Here is a 19407-nt window from a genome sequence, read left to right on the forward strand (position 1 = left end):
CAGAGAATTACCTTCTTAGGCTCTGGAGATTTATGCTTTTAATTACCTCCTATCTGCTTCGCTACCCTCCAAACCTAAGAATCAATATAAATAGTCTTATTTATGGGAAAAAATGTAAAATGTTTGACAAGAGCTGGCCATCACTTTCCAGGTTTTCATTGGGAGCTATCGATTCCTTCTATTTTTGGCACCGCACCTTTGTTCCCGACAGAACTGATTGGGGTTTCAAACTCACAATATTAATTTTTCTAATAATTCGTATGGCTTAATAGTAGATGTAAATTTTGCACTAAGCATGGAAGTTCCTGGATCAGCAACGCGAGCAGCGTCCCTGTGGCAGCTCCCTGTTTAATCTCCGCTGCAGAGTTCAGCTGAGGTCCAACCTTCTCCAACACACCACAGCCTCACGTTTCAGGGGCAACTTCCAGGACTCTTTTTTTTTCCCCCATTAGGAACCATGTCAGCACAGGCAAAAATCTAATAGACCGGGCACCGGTACTCTCAAACATGTACAACTTATCCATGAGTATGTGTGTAGCTCTTCCTCATGTTCCTGATGGATTGGTTCCAGAAGCTTCCTGAGTGCCCAGATCTGAGATTGCTGAGGTTTCTTAAGTAGGATGACATGGCATTTGCATATAACTGCCTGTATTCTTTTCAATAACCTCTAGAGTACCAATAAAATATAAACATTTATATTAAAATACAAATTAAAATATAAATATAAATTTATATTAAACATAAAACTTAAATTTATATTAAAAAATAAATGCTGTGTAACAGTTCTCATGCTATTTTGTTTAGGGAAGAAAGTCAAGGAAAATGGCCTGTGTTTTCAGTACAGATACATACAAGACTTTTGAGGGGGGAGGAAATGTCCAAGCCATGCTTCTAAGTATAGAAGGTTTTATATTTACATTATATTTTATATATTTAATAATCATTTTATTTTTTATAAAATTCATATGCAATTATATAAATGAAAACCTAGAGGAGTCACTACCTCTCCCAAGCGCTTTCAAGAGCAATAGAGTAGATGTGCACAGGTGGTTGACAGTGGTTAGAAGCTTATTTCTGAGGTAGGGAACAGTTAGTCAGCCTTAATTCATGTGTAGAAGTTGCTTTGATTCATGGGACAGCGACCTTACCTTATGCTGGGGAGAGTCAAATAGTAGAAGATGAATTTTCTGAATTGAAAGCAAAGAGTCTGCTTAAGGGGAAAAAAGGCTTAATAAAAACATTACCAGTGTTGAAGAAAGACGGGGAAACAGTGCATTTGCTACTCTATTGTGTCGGGGGAAGAAAAGAGGAAAAGGAAAGAAGAAATGGAACGGGTTTGAAGAGAACACAGGGAAGAACAAGGAACGACATATTTTAGAGATAAAAGATAGTCCAAGAATGTCATCAGTAAATTGAAGAGTTCCCTGGACTCCTAAATGGTGCCGAAGTTTCAGAAAAATCCTTGCAGCCTGCGCTAGTTCTGCTTAAAGGGACGTTTCTAAGGCAGTGCCTTACAAGGTTCCAGGTTCTTGGGTGATCTGATTTCCGAGGAAGGGACAGCTGCTACCGGGACTTGGTGTCACAGGGCAGCTGGTGGAGAGGGACAGTCAGTTCTGGTGGCCAAGCACCGGGGAGTCCACAAACATTGTGTGGGAAGAAAATTCGTGTGGGGTCCAAAGTTGTGGCATGACAGCCAACCTCTTGACTGCTGAGGATGCTGCTGGGTGGGCTGTAGAGAATGCCGGGGCCTCTAGCAGACAGAGCGGAAGGCTTCTTAAATGTCACGTGGTGGATGGGAGAGTTTGCACTGTGAGATTTTAACAGCTAAAGAAATCAGGAGGTCGGAAGGAGACTTAGAATAGAGCAGGGAGGTGGGAACAGGCAGGAAGGCCAGAGGGGACAAACTGGGCGAAATGGCTGCACTAGGATGTCACAGGCATACAATGAGGGTGCCAGGGCTCGCAGAAGTACCGCGAAATGAGGGTGCCAGGGCATGCAGAAGTACCAATTGCCTGCTAACTGCAGTCCTGGGAATTGCTGCGATTTTCAAAATTTCAGAGGTTTATAGTCAAGAATAAGAGTAAGGTCACCCTAAAAAATGTTCACACAAATGGTTGGTCACCCTATCATTTTCTCTTCGAAGCAACCTTTAGTTTCCTGCCCGCCTATAATATTCTGAGGTCAATCAATGAAATGGGATGAGGTCATCTCTTCATATCCCCAGACAGGAAGGCATAAAGCACAGCAAGAAGGACAGAAGGCTGAAATCCAGAGATACCAGCTACACCATAACCCAGACAGGACGATGTCACAAAACACACCAACCTACAAATGCCTTAAAGTAGGATAAAATGAAGAGAATGTGGTCTATGGTGGGACTCAAAACACTGTAAATTTTGCAAGTTTATCCCCTTGCTAATAATGAAAGCAACGGCATTAGCATCAGGGATACTATCTCATGCTTTATAATTTGTAGCCTTAATGATGCATCTCACTTGCAGTGAGATGAAGGTTGTTTACAGTAAACTGTGGTGAGATGATGATGATGATGCATGGGATGATGATGCATGGGGATGATGATGCATAGGGATGATGATGCGTGGGCATGATGATGCATGGCGATGAAGTTGCATGGGGATGGCAAAGCATGGGGATGCAGGTGAGATGAAGGTCGTTTACAGTGAGCTATGGTGAGAGGATGATGATGCATGGGGATGACAAAGCATGGGGATGACGAAGCATGGGGATGACGATGCATGGGGATGCAGGTGAGATGAAGGTCGTTTACAGTGAACTGTGGGTGAGAGGATGATGAAGCATCTGTGTTTCTAAACACTTAAAACCACGTTGCCCAGCTCCTCTTATGTAAAACTCCACTTGTATTTCCTTGATCCTTCTACTGCTAGTCTCCAGGGAACTGAAATTAATATGCAAATTAGAAACTATTTGTGATCTCCCAGCTTCCAACACTGCCAAAAAGGAGAAGAATGTTTGCCTCAAGGTATTAGTAGCGAAGTGTACACTAGCTCCTTCTCCTGCCGGGGCTCTTCTCTAGAGAGCCAGATTCCTACTCAGGCCCATCAATTTATGATCACCCCACACTGAGCACTCATTTATCAACGGACGAAGGAACGTGGGGGCTCATGACAACCTCGTTTGGTTTACCCTGGGTTAGGAAGATGATGAAGAAGAAAGCAGGAACTGGCATCTGCACGTATTTGCGCCAAGGTCCAGGACTCTTCTGGAAAGTGTATTATTCCTGGACGGCAGTGCCTGGCCTGCCCCTGGCAAAGTTAATGGTGTCAATTTGTAAAGGTTCACTTGGGAACTGTTTGTGATTAATGCCTGCTCATTTACATAAGGCTTCATTGTGTAAACAAAGCTGTAGCTTTTTGCCTTCCAACAGTGGCGCTCTACTGAGATGGTAAAAGCTGGACAAAGCAGGCTGCAGAATACTTAAACTAGGTCGCTCCGGGTTTCACGGCACAAGGTCTGCCTGGTGTGTTTTCCGTGTGTTACAGGGAGCCGTGGAGAACCGTCTGTTTACTGTGCAAATTTGCCTTCCAGATCTTTCATAAGCATAGTTTCTGCACTGAAGAGTGAAGCCAATTCAGTCTGGGGCTGATGTAGAAATGTTATTAAAGGAAATAAGGATGAGCATCTTCTTAATTCTTGCATTAAAATGTAAATGGGGTAATTATAAAATAATAAACTCCCTTCCCAATAAAAAATGCTCAGTTAGCGAGCTCGGTTACGCAGATTACAGCCCACTGCTAAACACTGGGAACACATATATGTCACATTTTTGCATTTGCCATCCAGATTTTACAGTTTTATTGCTCAGAATCTAAGCATGACTCAGAAATCTCATTTTTTTTCTTTCTTCTCCACAGGGCTACTGGGTAGTGACAGGAAGCTGGTGGTCATCTGTTAACACGTTGGCAGCTGTCCTTACCTGTATTATTTACACTTAGAAGAAATGGATGATGGAGAGCACACATCAAAAGCGGGAGACATTCTGAACTACAGAGAAACTTCTCACACCTCACGCCTCCCCTCAAAGCACCCATGGGACAGATTCGTTTTTGGTTCTGGTTTTTTTTTTTTTTTCTATTTTGGTTTTGCAAACAGGGTCTCGTGTTGTCCAGGCCTCACACTTGCTCTGTAGACAAGGCTGGCTGTCAACTGCTGACTCTGTGTTCTGACATTGCAGGGGTGCATCACCACACCTGGCTTCCATGACACAACAGGAAGCATAATCCTGAGGCCTTAGCTGCCCTATCTGTATGACAGATGTGTTTATGTTCTGTTCTGTTGATGGTGATACCATGGGGATTATTTTTAACCATAGAGCTGGAACAGTCCATTTTCCCATCATAAAACTAAGGTCAACACTGTTGCTGTTATTTTCCAGGTTCGAAACCAGAACTTAAGTCCATGTTCAAGAACTTTTTTTTTTTTGAGACAGGGTCTATGCAGCTTGTTTGTCCTGAAACTCACATGTAGACCAGGCTGGCCTTAAACCCTCGGCCATCTGCATGTCTCTGCCCTCAAAGACTCTGAATGCAGTGTTCCACGTGAACCAGAGAACACAGCGGAAGGCTGCAACGTGCTCTCGTTTTCCTATGTGAGGACGGATCCCAGGCAGTCACACAGCCTTCACTGGAAAAAGCTAACTCTTTGGAATGTCCCACCGTTTTCCAGAAGGGGTCCAATTAATCCTTAGACAACAGTCAACTTACTGGAAATAGTATTGTAGGCACACCTGCAGATTTAGAGGCAAGATGCCCAGATTTATGTCCTGGTTCTGTTGTGTATTGACTATGAAAATATATGCAATTTTCCTAAATGGGAAACAACCTACATGGTCACTTAGGAGGCACTGAGCAAACAAACCATGGGACATGGATGCACAAATGCTAACGGGTACTAAGTAAACAGACTATGGGGCACACACACAGAGACTAGTGTGCTACTACTGCTTTCACAGGAAACGGTCATAAGCTAAAAGCAACACAAATTTGTTATTGCCTAGTTGAGTACCAGAAATGTGATGTGTATCTCTCTGGGCTAAAACGAAGGTATTGGTAAGATTGACTTGTAGAACTGTGCACACTCCTTGGCTTTTGGCACATTCCTTTAACTTCAAAGCTGTCAATGGGCAATCAATGAATCATTAATGACTGCTTCTTTTGCCTTCCTCTTCCCTTTTTAAGGAGTCTTGTATACACCGGGCACATGGGCACAAGACACAGTGATGGACATTCTTTCTGTTTTAGAGACGGGCTATTACTGCCTTTAATCCCCTTTGTGATGTAACGTAACATATTATGAGGATCTAGGTTAAGACATTAGCATCTTTGTCTAGCATGTTTGCAAATCAGAAGGTCAAGGAGTACTCTACATGGACAGAAAGGCTTCTCAGTAAAACACTGTGCTGTGAGAAAGACAAGGCAGGAGGTGGCGAGATGGCTCGATGGGTAAAGTGTCTGCCATGCGAACATGAGAATAATGAGCATCCATGCAAAAGCTAGGCGTGGCAGCAATCTGCTGGACACAGAGAATCGGATCTCTGGAACTCATTGACCAGACAGTCAAGCTGAAAAGATGAGCTCCAGGTTTAGGGAGAAAACAAGGCGGAGAGAGATTGAGAAAAACATGTGACATCAACTTCTGACCTTCACACTCTTGGTCACACATGTGCATGCCTGCACATATCCATGTACACAAATACACATGTGCATGCCTGCACATAGACATGTATACAAATATACATGTGCATGCCTGCACATATCCATGTATACAATTACAACATGTGCATGCCTGCACATATACATGTATACAAATACACATGTGCATGCCTGCACATAGACATGTATACAAATACACATGTGAATGCCTGCACATAGACATGTATACAAATACACATGTGCATGCCTGCACATAGACATGTACACAAATACACATGTGCATGCCTGCACATATCCATGTATACAAATACACATGTGCATGCCTGCACATAGACATGTATACAAATACACATGTGAATGCCTGCACATAGACATGTATACAAATACACATGTGCATGCCTGCACATAGACATGTACACAAATACACATGTGCATGCCTGCACATATCCATGTATACAAATACACATGTGCATGCCTGCACATAGACATGTATACAAATACACATGTGAATGCCTGCACATAGACATGTATACAAATACACATGTGCATGCCTGCACATAGACATGTACACAAATACACATGTGCATGCCTGCACATATCCATGTATACAAATACAACATGTGCATGCCTGCACATAGACATGTATACAAATACACATGTGCATGCCTGCACATAGACATGTATAGAAATACACATGTGCATGCCTGCACATAGACATGTACACAAATACAACATGTGCATGCCAGCACATAGACATGTATACAAATACACATGTGCAAGCCTGCACATATACATGTACACAAATACACCAATGCATGCCTGCACATATACATGTATACAAATACACATGTGCATGCCTGCACATAGACATGTACACAAATACACATGCGCATGCCTGCACATAGACATGTATACAAATACACATGTGCATGCCTGCACATAGACATGTACACAAATACACATGTGCATGCCTGCACATATCCATGTATACAAATACACATGTGCAAACCTGCACATATATATGTACACAAATACACATGTGCATGCCTGCACATAGACATGTATACAAATACAACATGTGCATGCCTGCACATAGACATGTATACAAATACACATGAATACAGTGCAAGTGTGTGGCATAAACACCAAACAAATGAACAAACAAACCAACAGACAGAGGCAGAGAAAAGCTTGCTACTCTATACCTAAGAGAAAGAAAAACACAGTCACATTTAGAAATGGTTCCATAAAACAACTCCGGAAGGTTACAAAAACAGTACAAAGTGTTGATAGTAATTGGGCTTGAGGAGCTCAAACGAATGAGATTTTATCTTTATGTGTATTTATCTTTGTGTGTGTGCGAGTTTCACCTGCCTGGATGCCAGTGCACTAGTGTGTGCTGTACCATGGAGACCAGAAGAGGGTGCTGGTTCCCCGGAAACTGGAGTTATGGAGGAATGGAACCCAAGTCCTCTGCAAAAGTAGCAAGTACTTTCCACTGCTGAGCCAAGGTGTACTGATTTTTCAAAGTTCCTTGATAACTGTGGGTTTTGTAGTAAGCACTAAAATCAGGAAGTATACATCTTCATGGGTGATTATTAACAAAAAGCTAGGGTTTGGGGAGTCTGGGTATTCACTCTGCTGTCTTTACAACCTGAGGAGAATTGAGATCTCAATAGTACTGAGACATCGAATGAACTGACATCCTATGTTCCTCTGTTTATGTCAGGACATTTAAATTCTTCAGAATGGAATTTTATGAGGTACCAGTCACCAGTCTTTAGTTGAAATCACATTAAATATAATTGTTTAGATCATGATCAACTTCTTTTCCAGTGAGTGTAATTTCATTGTGTTTACTGTGTAGAACTATGGAAATGTCACATCGTGGTATACATGAAGAAGGATGCCTTGTTATTTTTGTGTTTCTAAAAACACGTTAAATATGTGGTATGCTCTTTGCAGAATGGCTTTTTGAATCCAGAAACTTGGGAAATCCCACATCTAAGATACAGTCGTCAGATCCCATCTGCACTGGAAACTGGTATTTTTTTCACTTTTTTATTGAGCTATGCCTTTTTCTCTACTCCTCTCCCTTCCTTTCCCTCCTCTTCAACCCTCTACTGTGACCCCCACATTCCCAGTTTACTCAGGAGATCTTTGTCTTTTTTCACCTTCCTATGTAGATCCATGTATGTCCTCTTAGGGTTCTCTTTGTTGTCTTGGTTCTCTGGGGTTGTGAACTATAGGTTAGTTTTTTTCTTTGCTTTATGTCTAAAAGCCACGTTTGAGTGAGGACATATTATAGCTGTCTTTCTGAGTCTGGGTTACCTCACTCAATATATTTTTTTTCTAGATCCATCCATTTGCATGAAAATTTCAAGATGTCATTATTTTTTACCACTGTGTAATACTCCATTATGTAAATGTATGACATTTTCTTTAACCATCCTGGAAACTGGTTTTGTTTGGCAGTTGAATATTTCTACTGTTATTTATTTTTTTACATTTAAAAATCTATTTAGAATTTACCCTTTCCTTGGTACCTCTTTTCAGCAGAATGTCTATGTTGGCTAGTTATAGAAATTTTTTCCTATATTTAAAAGAATTGGAAACATAACTTGTATAATACATTAGTCTTTGGCTAGCTAATAAGATTGAACACATGCATGAAATATGATTGTTCTTGTCAAAAACTCAGTAGTCTTCTTAGCATTCACACAGTTTTTTAATAATTTCTAATTTTCAAATATTTTTGGCAAGCAAATAGAATCAATGGGATCCAGTATAAAACAAGAGAATGTCCTAACTTTTATGATCAATCACTTGCCCTACTGTTCTTATTTGAAGCACCAAATCTAAGTCACTTGGAAACTGGACACCCTGGAGCCAGTGGGTCATCAGGAGGAACCGGAACCGGTGCTGAGAGGATACAGAGCAGGCACAAGTGAGGAGATGAACATCTTCAGGCCAATCAGCACTGGTACAATCAACACACTTCAGAAAGAAAAAAAGTGATACTCACGTCTGAGTTAAAGCGCAGCTGACAGACATTACAAGAAATAACTTGTTTCTTCTTCGGGGGAATGGAGACTCCAAACGTGTGGTTAATGACGGCTTTCTGCACAGGGTCCATCTGAAGAGCAAATGATTAAAAACAAAAGGTCAAAATTATCTTCAAAGGAATGACAGAGACAGCACTGTGGGCAAAGAAGTGGAGCAGAATTACTCCTTAAGGCTTTAACTCTTAGCTTCCCAATGAGGCTATCAAAGAATCTCACTCACCAGTAAGGCTGTCTCCAGGAATTAAGAATAAAAACAAAAGCAAAACAAACCAAAGACCACAAGAGAATCACCATACCCCTAGCGATCTGCTATCAATGAAAGGAGGCATGGGACATTTTAAAGAGTTACACTACAGAAAACTAAAGATCCATGTGTTAGGGTTAAAATTAAGTTGTTAATGTTTTCCTTGTAGGAAGCGATAATGCTCAGCATGGTTCTTGAACGATCTCAGTGACAGTCACTACAGATATATTTAACTTCTTAAGTTTTGATTTATGGCAAAGTTGTAAATGTCAGGCTCTTATTACAGAACAGAAAGTGTGTATCTTTATTTTAAAATAATTTATTAGCTTTCATGTCCTATGGATTGAAATTCACTGTACTGGAAAGTATATTACAAATGAACACTCAGATGCATGTATCAGATTGGTTAATATGCAATCCTTGTTTAAATATTGATCAAGCGAGGTTTTGATTTATAGCCTACGATTCCTTTTGGCTTCCATATAAAACATACACATTAGGGAAAACGTACAGTAATGAAAGTATTCAGCCGTAGAAACACGCATGATGTCGAGCCTTCACCCTTACAGAAACAGTTCTAGACAGACGTGGAGTAGATAAAAAGAGACCGTGATGATTCTCCCGTGTACCCCAGAGACTAATCCCCAGCATTAACATCAGACAACCGGCAGCTCATGAAACAATGCAGGCGATGAGCGATGAATCACTCAACAGGTGTGACGTGAAAAAGGGCAGGTCAGCTGACACCACCACCAAGGAAATCTCCCAGGCTCAGAGTCTCACGTGGGATTAGTTAACGACATCTGAGAGCGGAGAAATAAATCCCATCCCTGATCATGCTTATAAATCAAGAAAGTATAAAATTAGCATTTAGGATAACTTAACGCGCAGCGAGAAAGAGGGCAGAGTTATTGCTCTTTATGTCACAGGCAACAAGAGTCGTGAGACGTACGTACATGAAACACAACGGTAAGTATAGAAGAGGAGAGAACTAATCTGAGGGGGGTGCAGAACACTAGAGAAATGGAGGGGGGAGAAACTGGGAAAATGCAGTGAACTCATATGTGAGAGTCTCCAAAAATAAAAATGTGAAGTTATTAGAATTAGCCCCCTTTTGGTCTAAGTTTAAGAGTTGGGAGAGGAGATAGTAAAGGAACAGCCACAATGAACACACGGGTGACGGTTTGAACACGCATTTCCTGGAGTGGCAGATATGGCCTTACTTCCCAACCTGAGCCTCGTGGATGCTAGGCAAAGGTCACCACCATCTTTCCTCGACAGTCCTTGAATTTATCGCACGAGGATTGGACAGCACAGAATTAAGTTAAACAAAAATACTACCAGTGAAAAAAAAATCCCAAAAAGTCAGGAAAGCAAACTTCAGGTGTTTATTCTCTCTGTAGATGTGCCTATCTAAATACTTTCTAGTGGCTCCTAGGGATGTAGCAGCATATCAATTTGTATCAGGCCTAAAAATAGATAGTTTAACCTAACTGGCAGTATTTAGAAAAATCCCCAATTTTCGAAGTTGACAGAAGAGCCTGTTATCACGAGATTTTATTCTTAGCTGATGTAACATCGGGTGATGTATGAAATACCGAGGACCAAACTGCATGGCCATCTACCAAACGCCAGCTCATGATTATCAATTAACTCATCTTTACTGTATTCTGCACTATTCCTTTATAACAAGCATATATCAAAGCATAAACAATCTTATTCATTTAACCATAGCTAGAATGCACATTTTTCCTATCACTCATTCAAAAATACATTGAAAATTAATCTTTAAATTAAAAACTTCCATTGCTTAAAATAAATGCATCTCTCCCGGTTTTACCTATGGTACAGCACAGAAGCACATACAAAATTAGAACCTAAAATATTCTAGTTTAAATTTTTTTTTTATCAAACCAAGGTAATTAGGGGTGGATCCAGCTCAGTCGCTGAATAGAACTGTTCCCCCTAAATTCTTTTTCAAAGAATTCCCAATATAACTGTATCGTGCTCAAATCTGACATCTGTACCACACCAGACTGAAAACATTGCTTCCTATTTTCCATCCCTCAGTGTAAGTCAAGGCTGAACACTCCAATATGGAGGCAGACGAGTTCCCACCACCTGCTTTCCAAAGCACATTACGGAGGTCCCTGCAAGACACCGTCACCAGATTAGTGTGTAAGATCAGAGATTTCCTCACAAAGTCCATTCAGTTGGCGCAGCAGTTTGACTGGCGTCCTTGTTTCCTGACTTGCTGCCTTCATTTGAATGACACGCAACTAGCCATATCAAAAACGTACCTCTGCTGTCTCCCATTGAAATGGCTGCTTTATTGTGTAGCTTGGTCTTCTTGTGGAACTCCTAACAGTGGGAGCAGGGGCTGTCTGACTCTTTGGCTCGCTTCTGAGAGCCTACTCCTCATATTGGGTAGCCTTGCCCAGCTTTAATGCAGGCGGAGGTTCCTAGTCTCAATGGAACTTGATATGCCATGTTTTGCGATATCCATGGGAGGCCTGCCCTTTTCTGAATAGAAACTGAGGAGGAGTGGATTGTGGGGTACAGAGGGGAAGTGGAGGGGAGAGACTGGGAGGAGAGGAGGGAGGGGAACTGTGGTTGGGATGTAAAATAAATGATTAAAAAAGAAGGATTGGCTAATAAGCTCATCAACTATAGGAATGTATCTAACAGAAAGAGTATATTATATATACTACTACATTCACGGGGGTTGATCAGTCATTTACTTTAATGTATAAAGCATGCAAAAACTAGAAAAGGAAGGTTTCTCTAGTAAAAAAAATAAATGAGTATTAGAAAAACGTACTCTATTTTCTACTGAAAATGATCAATTTCCTTACACAGATTTTCAGAAAATATCTTGTCTAAATCCCTTTTATCTTTTCCATAAATGTTTATTTTGATGGCAGGTCCTGAGTGCCAGTATGGATTGGGACACGTACACCTCTCGGTATATCTGTGAGGCCACTACCAGAGAGGATCAGCTAATCCAGGGATGGGGGTGGAGACAGAGGGGGCTGGGAGACGATGTGTGTGTGGGGGGGCACAACCCATCCAAATGCGAGTGGCACTACCCAGTAGGCTGGGGGACCAGGGAGGAGCTAAAGGGCAAGAAGGAGGAAACCCTGCAGCACAAGCCTCTACTGTCCCCTCTGCCCATCAGGATGGCAGCTGCTCAGGTCACCACACCAACCCTGCCATAACAGACTGGAACCCAAAGAAGTCTCTCCTCCTATGGCTTGAACGTAAAATGTCTCGCGTGGGCTTGGTGTTCCATCTTTCACGGGTGGTGTTAGGGAGACAGATGGTGGAGCTTGGGAGAGGTCAGGCCTCCCAGGAGGAGGCAGACTACTGGGCACCAGCTGCTGAAGGGTCTACCTGGCCCCCAGTCCCTCCCTCCCACCCTGCTTCCTATGTGCAGTAAGACAGGCAGTCTCTGCCAGTCACCCACATCATCCCAACAGCACAGTGTTCCTTCGGCCTCATTACAGGCCCAGGATAAACAGAGCCACAGACTGTCGGCAAGAACCTCTGAGACTGTGATCTAGGATGATGTCACTCTTTTTAGGTTGTGTTTTCTTTTTTATTTTGGTCACGTGATCCCTTGAAACAAGTGCTGGGTTTAGACGTCTGACCTTCAATATCTGAACCATGTGTGTGAGACTCAGGCTTGCACTATCATACAAAGAGTTTCCATATATTAAAAAGTAGAATATGTAATATTCTGTTTTGTTTTATGTCTTCCTGCAATGTTCTAAAAGTTAGATAAAAAGAATTACTATTAAATAATTGGCTTTTTTTTTTGTCATGGATGGTCATTCTCTGTAGTCATTATAAGATCTGTTGGGTAGACCAACGGTTGTGGTGGAGTTGGGTTGAATGAGGTCATCACCACCTTGAATCAGAGGAGAGTAGCCGAGGTCCTCACTGGAGGGAGGGAGCGTCTACGAGGCTCAGGGGACTTATGGGTTCAGGAGCCTTCATGTCCTTTATGAGGTCTCTCCCCCCACACCTCCCGGAGGTTACATAGGTAAGCAATGGACTATGGGGACCACTTTAGATGAAGCGTTGCTTGCAAACTGTCCAGGGGGCTTCTCTGTAGTGCAGTTGACATGAGTTGTGCATGCCCTGGGCAGGACTCCTCAGTGGCATCGATGGTTGTATGTTGCCCATAAGACTTTCTGACTACCTTTGATGTGTGCACACCCCTGCAAATAACCCCAATATTTTTGGGCAGGACGGGTACTATAGACTTGGACAGAGTTCACCCCTCAGCAACTGGGCCAAACAGATGATCCTTCCTGCCTCCCCAGGAAGACACACAACAGTGCCAACTCTTTATTCATTCTGCGATCTCCAGAATGAATAATGGATCCTAGGTTAATAAAGACATTCTCATAAACCCTAAAATGTCAAGTTAAATTTACCAAATGACAAAAATGCATATGTATATAATAATTTCATAGATAGAACGTTAAGGGAAATTATTAGAAGAACTAAAATTATTCACCAAAGCAATATTTTCAAAGATTTAATTGGCAATTCATAGACATTTAATTGTTAAAAATGAGTTAATTTCAACAATTTATTAAGTGTAAGATGTAAGTTTTAAATGACCAAATGCTTGTTACTTAGTTATATCAATTTAGCTCATGCTATTTCTGTTTACACAAAAAAAGTCTACAGAAAGGGAAAATTATGATTTGCTGTGAAATAATTATAAGAAAGTTTATAAAAGAAAAAAAAAAACCCTGCCATACAGTTCCAGCTTCCAGAATCCCTTACCTGGCAGAATTTATTGGTCCCAAATAAGCCTCTTCTTTTCTAAAAAAAGTAAAAGTTAGAAGTAATCACCTGGTGCTTTGAGAAGAACGTGCAAACTCACATGTATTTATACGACTTAGAAACCCACTTCTGCTCCCACAAATTCACACGTATTTACATGACTTAGAAACCCACTTCCGGCTCCTGCAAATTCACACTTATGTACAGGACTTAGAAGTCCACTTCTGGCTCCCGGAGGTGGAGAAGCCTGAAAAGCTCTAACTACAGCAGCAAGGTGGGGCCCTTTGCAGTGCTTCCAATGACAACCACACAGAAATGAAAAGCAAAGCCTAGCAGCGCGATGAAACGGTAGATGAGGTAGATGATAGAAACCGAAGAGGGGGTAGTGGCTGACGGCAGGAACCGAGGAGGCGGCCGGAGGCTGTGGATGGGGGGGATGAACTGTGGGCTATTGCAATGCTCTAAGATGAACTGATGAAGCTGGCCCGATCACTACATCTGCTACATTTTCACCATCAGAATGAGAACAAACATCCTTTTGATATACTCTTCAAGATCACAAGAGCCACAAACCTGCACAAATACGTGTATTTTCTAAGACCATTACTTTCCCAAGTGACTTGCAGCTGTACGGGGTGAACCATCACCTGAGAACGGGTGTCTGTGGAGAAACACAGACACAGAACAGTAGCTCTGGCTTCCTTCCATGGAGATAGGTAGAGTCTCCGGCGCTGTGGGAGCAGGTGATTACATTTTAGATGTCAGATGATTTTCTAGCTGGGACTTCAAAGCATCATGAGTTTGTTCACCCATCCAAGACCTCTAAGAGGCTGAAACTGAAGCTGCATCCCATGTCTTTAAACAATTTAGCTATGGAGGAAGGCTGGGACCAGCAATAGCTGAGGTGCTACCCTAGGAAGTAGGAATATCATTCCAGAACTATAGAGGACTTTCTTTTATCCATTCTGTTCTTAAGGTAATTTCACTTTTAAGCCAATCATCTACTTATACCAATGTCCCTAAAACCGTTTGTAAGCACAGATGACCTACACAGTCCATTAAATCCACTGCACCTAAACAGAATTAGAAGCCAGGGATTCGATCCATCTATATATATATTTATATTTGAAAGTCTTCCATCCAATAAACACCTCTGGAGTGCTATTGTGGCTCAGACAGTGTTCCTATCTGCATGGGGACACGAGTCAACGATGAGAGGCACATAGTTGTAAAGACGGAAATGTGCAACGGGACAAACTAATTAACTGGAATCTGGAGGCTGAAAGTCACTAGTAGCAAAATAAAAAGGCATGGGGAACAAACAAACAAACAAAACAGTCTGTTTCCTGTACAACAACCAACTGGGCTCTATCTCCCTTTTCCGGACTTCTCACACCTCAGGTAGCCACATCCAAGAGCCTTCTCTTAGCGTGTGACATCAGTGTCATCTTGCAAGGGTATTTGGAATTCTGTTCTCTCGATGTGCACTGTTGCTAAGAAACATCAGAAGGGCAGTTCACTTCTTGGAGCCTTCCTTTAGGCTAGGGCACATGGAGGGGTTAGCTCACTGAAGAGTCCCCTGTACAGAGGAAGAATCCCAGGCTCTTAGAAATGAAGTCGATTGCTCTTCATTCACCCTTCGGCTTAGGTCCTGGAGTCAGGCTTCAAGCTTAGGCTAAGTTCTCTCCCCACACTGACCCTAGCAAAGGAACACTGCAGAGAACGGTGGGACCGTGTATCACCTGGCGCAGGATGGTTCTAGAGCTTCTAGAATCCAGAAGGCAGCTGCCCGTACAAGTGCCTTGGAGAAGTGCCCGGGCTTTTGTCTTTTTGATTCTGTCTGCTCTTAATTCAACCCCCATTCCAATTGAGTACCTTTTATAAAGCTTTCAAGAACCTTATAAAATGTGGGATGTTCTGCCCCCTTTTCAAATTGTAGCTGTGTGAACAGAGAGTAAACAAAACACTCTGAAAATACTTAGGAGATTCCAGGTCAGCTGGGATAGGGGGTGCGAGGTGGGGGCGGGTGTCGTCATCCGCACCTACCTTCCTTTACTACTGCAAAGAGGACTGCAGTTACTAAACTCTACGGTTTAGGACCTTCTGGAAGTTTGGCTAAGCATCAGCTTTTTAACTGTGACATTATCAAATTACCGTAGTACACTATTCTTCTCCATCCCTTTCTCAAAATCAGACTTACAGGGGCAGATGACAAAAGCGTCCCGTCACACTTCAAATATTCACAAATATTCATGAAACGACACAAATATTCACGAAATGACATACTTAAAAGTGACAGCTGCATTACTGGAGAGCAATGTCTCTCTAAAGTTACTTCAAAAACAGAGATAGGAAAGAACAAAGAGGCCTGCTCAGTGTTTCGGGGGAGAGAGGAGGGACTGGGAGAGGGTAATGGCTGAAAGTGACCACAATTCATTATATCCCTGTGTGCGACCGTAAATGAACACAGCCAGAAAGCTCGCCCGCTCTCTCCCACTCCGCTCTGAGGGGCTCTGAGAGCCAACAAGTGCCCCGTTTATTCCCTCGACAAAGGGGGTGGCTTGGAGGAAGGAAAAATATTCTTGATCCATTTTGAAGAAACATTTAGTAAAGACATCCGGTCTGCATGTTCTGGACGTTATTCTAGAATCTCATTTTGCAGGATCAAAAGGAACATACAGACTATTAAACTACTTTGTTTTTAGGTGTTAGAATTTCTAGAGATTAAAGGTTTTTTTTTTTTTAAAAAAATAATAAAGTAAAACATAGTAAGATAAAACAAAACCGTACTGGAGTTGACAAGACTAAGAGACAGAAAAGAGGAGGCACAGAAATCAGATACCCACTTTTTTACACACCCAAGAATCCCACTAAAGCACTAAACTGGAAGCCGTAACATGTGTGACCTGATGCAGACCTGTGCATGCTACCTCAGTCTCTGTGAATGCCTATGAGCTTCCATCTTGTTGTTCTAGAAGGCCTTGTTTTGTGGGTGTCCTCCATCCCCTCTGGCTCTTACACTCTTTCGACCTTCTCTTCTGCAGGGTTCTCTGAGCCCTGAAGGGAGGGATTTGATACAGATGTCCCTTTTAGGGCTGAGGTTCCAAGGCCTCTCCCTCTTCCCATAATGTCTGGCTGTGGGTCTCTGTATGCGTTCCCATCTGCTGCCAGAGGAAGCTTCTCCGATGATGGCTGAACAAGGTCCTGATCTGAGTGTGTGTGTGTACCCCACCCCCAACACACACAGACTCACACACACACACACACACACACAGACTCACACACACACACACAGACTCACACACACACAGACACACACACACAGAGACTCACACACACATACACACACACAGACTCACACACACACTCACATACACACACACACAGACTCACACACACACACACACACACACACACACACACTGGAATGTCATTAGGAGTCATTTTAGTGTTCTCTCTTCTGTCTCTCCCTCTTTTCTCCCTTGTTCTCTTTTATTTATTTTTAAGCAATGCCTGCCTCATGCTATAGCTGAGGCTACTCTGAAACTCAGTATGAAGTCCAAATTAGCCATAAACTCATGGCAATCCCCCGACCTCTACCTCCCATGTCCTGCATTATAGGTGTTAGCTAGCATGCCCGGCTTGCATGCCCGTCTTGACAGACTATTGTTAAACTGTTCTGAGTAGAAAAAAATAACCTTTAAAGCTTATTCTTTCTGGCAGTTTTGTTGTTATTTTGTTTCTGGGAGATGCCATAAGGCTAGTGTGTCTCTCTTACTGACATGGAATGTCTGAACTCTGACAGTAGATCCTTGTATGTAGCAAACATTGTAACTACATATACAATCTCCACAGTGCCTGTTGATTTCCCATGCTACCCAGGATCAAGAGAAATGACTCAAAGTTGTACTTATGCTGCTGTATCATTTGAAATGCCACGCCAGTGAGTGCTCACAGACTTCAGTTTAAACAAAGAGACGGTCACCTTATTCCTTTGTGGGCACAGTGCTGCTGACACACGTACCCAGCATGATCTTGGAATGTGACGATCCTATCGGAGAGTTAGATGGACAAACTAGAGAGGTTCCGAGGCTTAGGATTCCCAGCTCAGGATAATATCACACATGCAAAGGTCTGACTGGTCGATTCGATGAATTAGAAAACACAGACCAAATTTAACGCAAACTGCAACTGCCGCTCTCAGGGAAAGAAGCTGAGCTGTGGCTAAGGGAAATTCTGCTGTGCTTTGCTTCCATTCTTAAACAAGAAAATGTTAAGATGCAACTAAAATCATTAGGAAAGAATGTAATTTTTCCAGTCAGGATACAAAAAACTTTCCAGGAACGGTTTCATTTTATTCTTACTGCTTCAATAATTAAAATAATTTCTGGTCAAATTATAAACACAGAACTGACAGATTTGTGTTCACCTGCAAAGACACTGTAACTATACTTCCTGCCACATTAATACACAGGCTGTCGAAAGACATGAGAAAAACTAAAGTATCTGTGAAGGAGATGAAACTTTTACTTGGGACCATTGAAGAAATTAATAAGAATTTACCTCTATTACAAAATTTAACAGCTTTTTTTTTTTTTTTTTTTTTTTTTGGTTTTTCGAGACAGGGTTTCTCTGTGGCTTTGGAGCCTGTCCTGGAACTCGCTCTGTAGACCAGGCTGGTCTCGAACTCACAGAGATCCGCCTGCCTCTGCCTCCCGAATGCTGGGATTAAAGGCGTGCAACACCACCACCCGGCTCATTATCTGGGCTGGAGAGATGGCTCAGCGGTTAAGAGCATTGCCTGCTCTTCCAAAGGTCCTGAGTTCAATTCCCAGCAACCACATGGTGGCTCACAACCATCTGTAATGAGGTCTGGTGCCCTCTTCTGGCCTGCAGGCATACATGTAGACAGAATATTGTATACATAATGAATAAATATTAAAAAAAGTTGTATTCTTTCTATTATATGTGTATAGTAGATTGAAGGACTGTTTAAAAACAAAACAAAACAAAAAAAAACAACAACAAAATTTAGCAGCTCCATACAAGATGGGAAATATAGTGGGAAATAAGATTAATATTTTCTTATCCCCAGGGAAGTCCCTTCCTTCAAAGTATTGTTTTATTTTTCTCAGTAAAATATATTAGCATTTTAAAAAATCCATAGTTGACTATGATCTGGATGGCACAAGTATAAATACCCATGAAGTTGTTACAGTTCGCTGTTCAGAGTAATAACAACAAAGATTGGCTTCACCAAGAGAATGCAAAATAAATAGACTGTCTCCTGCGTTGCCTAGTATCAGGTCTCCTTGGGGTGAAATAAAACAAGATAATATATATCATTGCAGGAACTCAGGCTAAGGAATCTTTTCATTTGAGGGCAGGTTATGAGAATGATTTCTCCATAACACATTTGAAGAAAAGAGCTATCCTAATGTTTGGAAGACAGGCCAGAGAGAAGACAATCTTCAAAACTGGTGTGTGTGTGAATGTCTGCACGTGTGTGTGTATGTATGTCTGTATGTGTGTGTGTGGTTTATGCATGTCCGTATATGTGTGTGTATGTCTGTATGTGTGTGTGGTGTATGTATGTCTGTATGTGTTT

The 19407-nt window shown here is 41.9% G+C and overlaps 1 protein-coding gene across 9 annotated transcripts in view; it reads right to left on the bottom strand.

Moving 5' to 3' along the window:
- The window catches only part of Znf385b (zinc finger protein 385B), a 362200-nt gene that overhangs the window by 55298 nt on the left and 287495 nt on the right, over positions 1–19407 (bottom strand). For 6 of the 9 annotated variants that reach the window (XM_041639854.1, XM_041639857.1, XM_041639856.1 and 3 more), the window contains 2 exons: positions 13800–13838; positions 8716–8826 (listed from right to left, as the gene is read on the bottom strand). In XM_041639854.1, coding sequence (XP_041495788.1) covers positions 8716–8826; positions 13800–13838 — 150 coding nt within the window. Of the gene's footprint in view, positions 1–8715; positions 8827–9510; positions 9614–13799; positions 13839–19407 lie in introns of those variants that run through there. The other 3 variants (XM_041639855.1, XM_041639859.1, XM_041639862.1) reach the window with 2 other exon arrangements.

The sequence above is a fragment of the Microtus oregoni genome, unplaced genomic scaffold (genome assembly GCF_018167655.1).
Source record: "Microtus oregoni isolate MIOR12 unplaced genomic scaffold, Mior012 000060F_ref0000265, whole genome shotgun sequence".
Taxonomy (NCBI): domain Eukaryota; kingdom Metazoa; phylum Chordata; class Mammalia; order Rodentia; family Cricetidae; genus Microtus; species Microtus oregoni.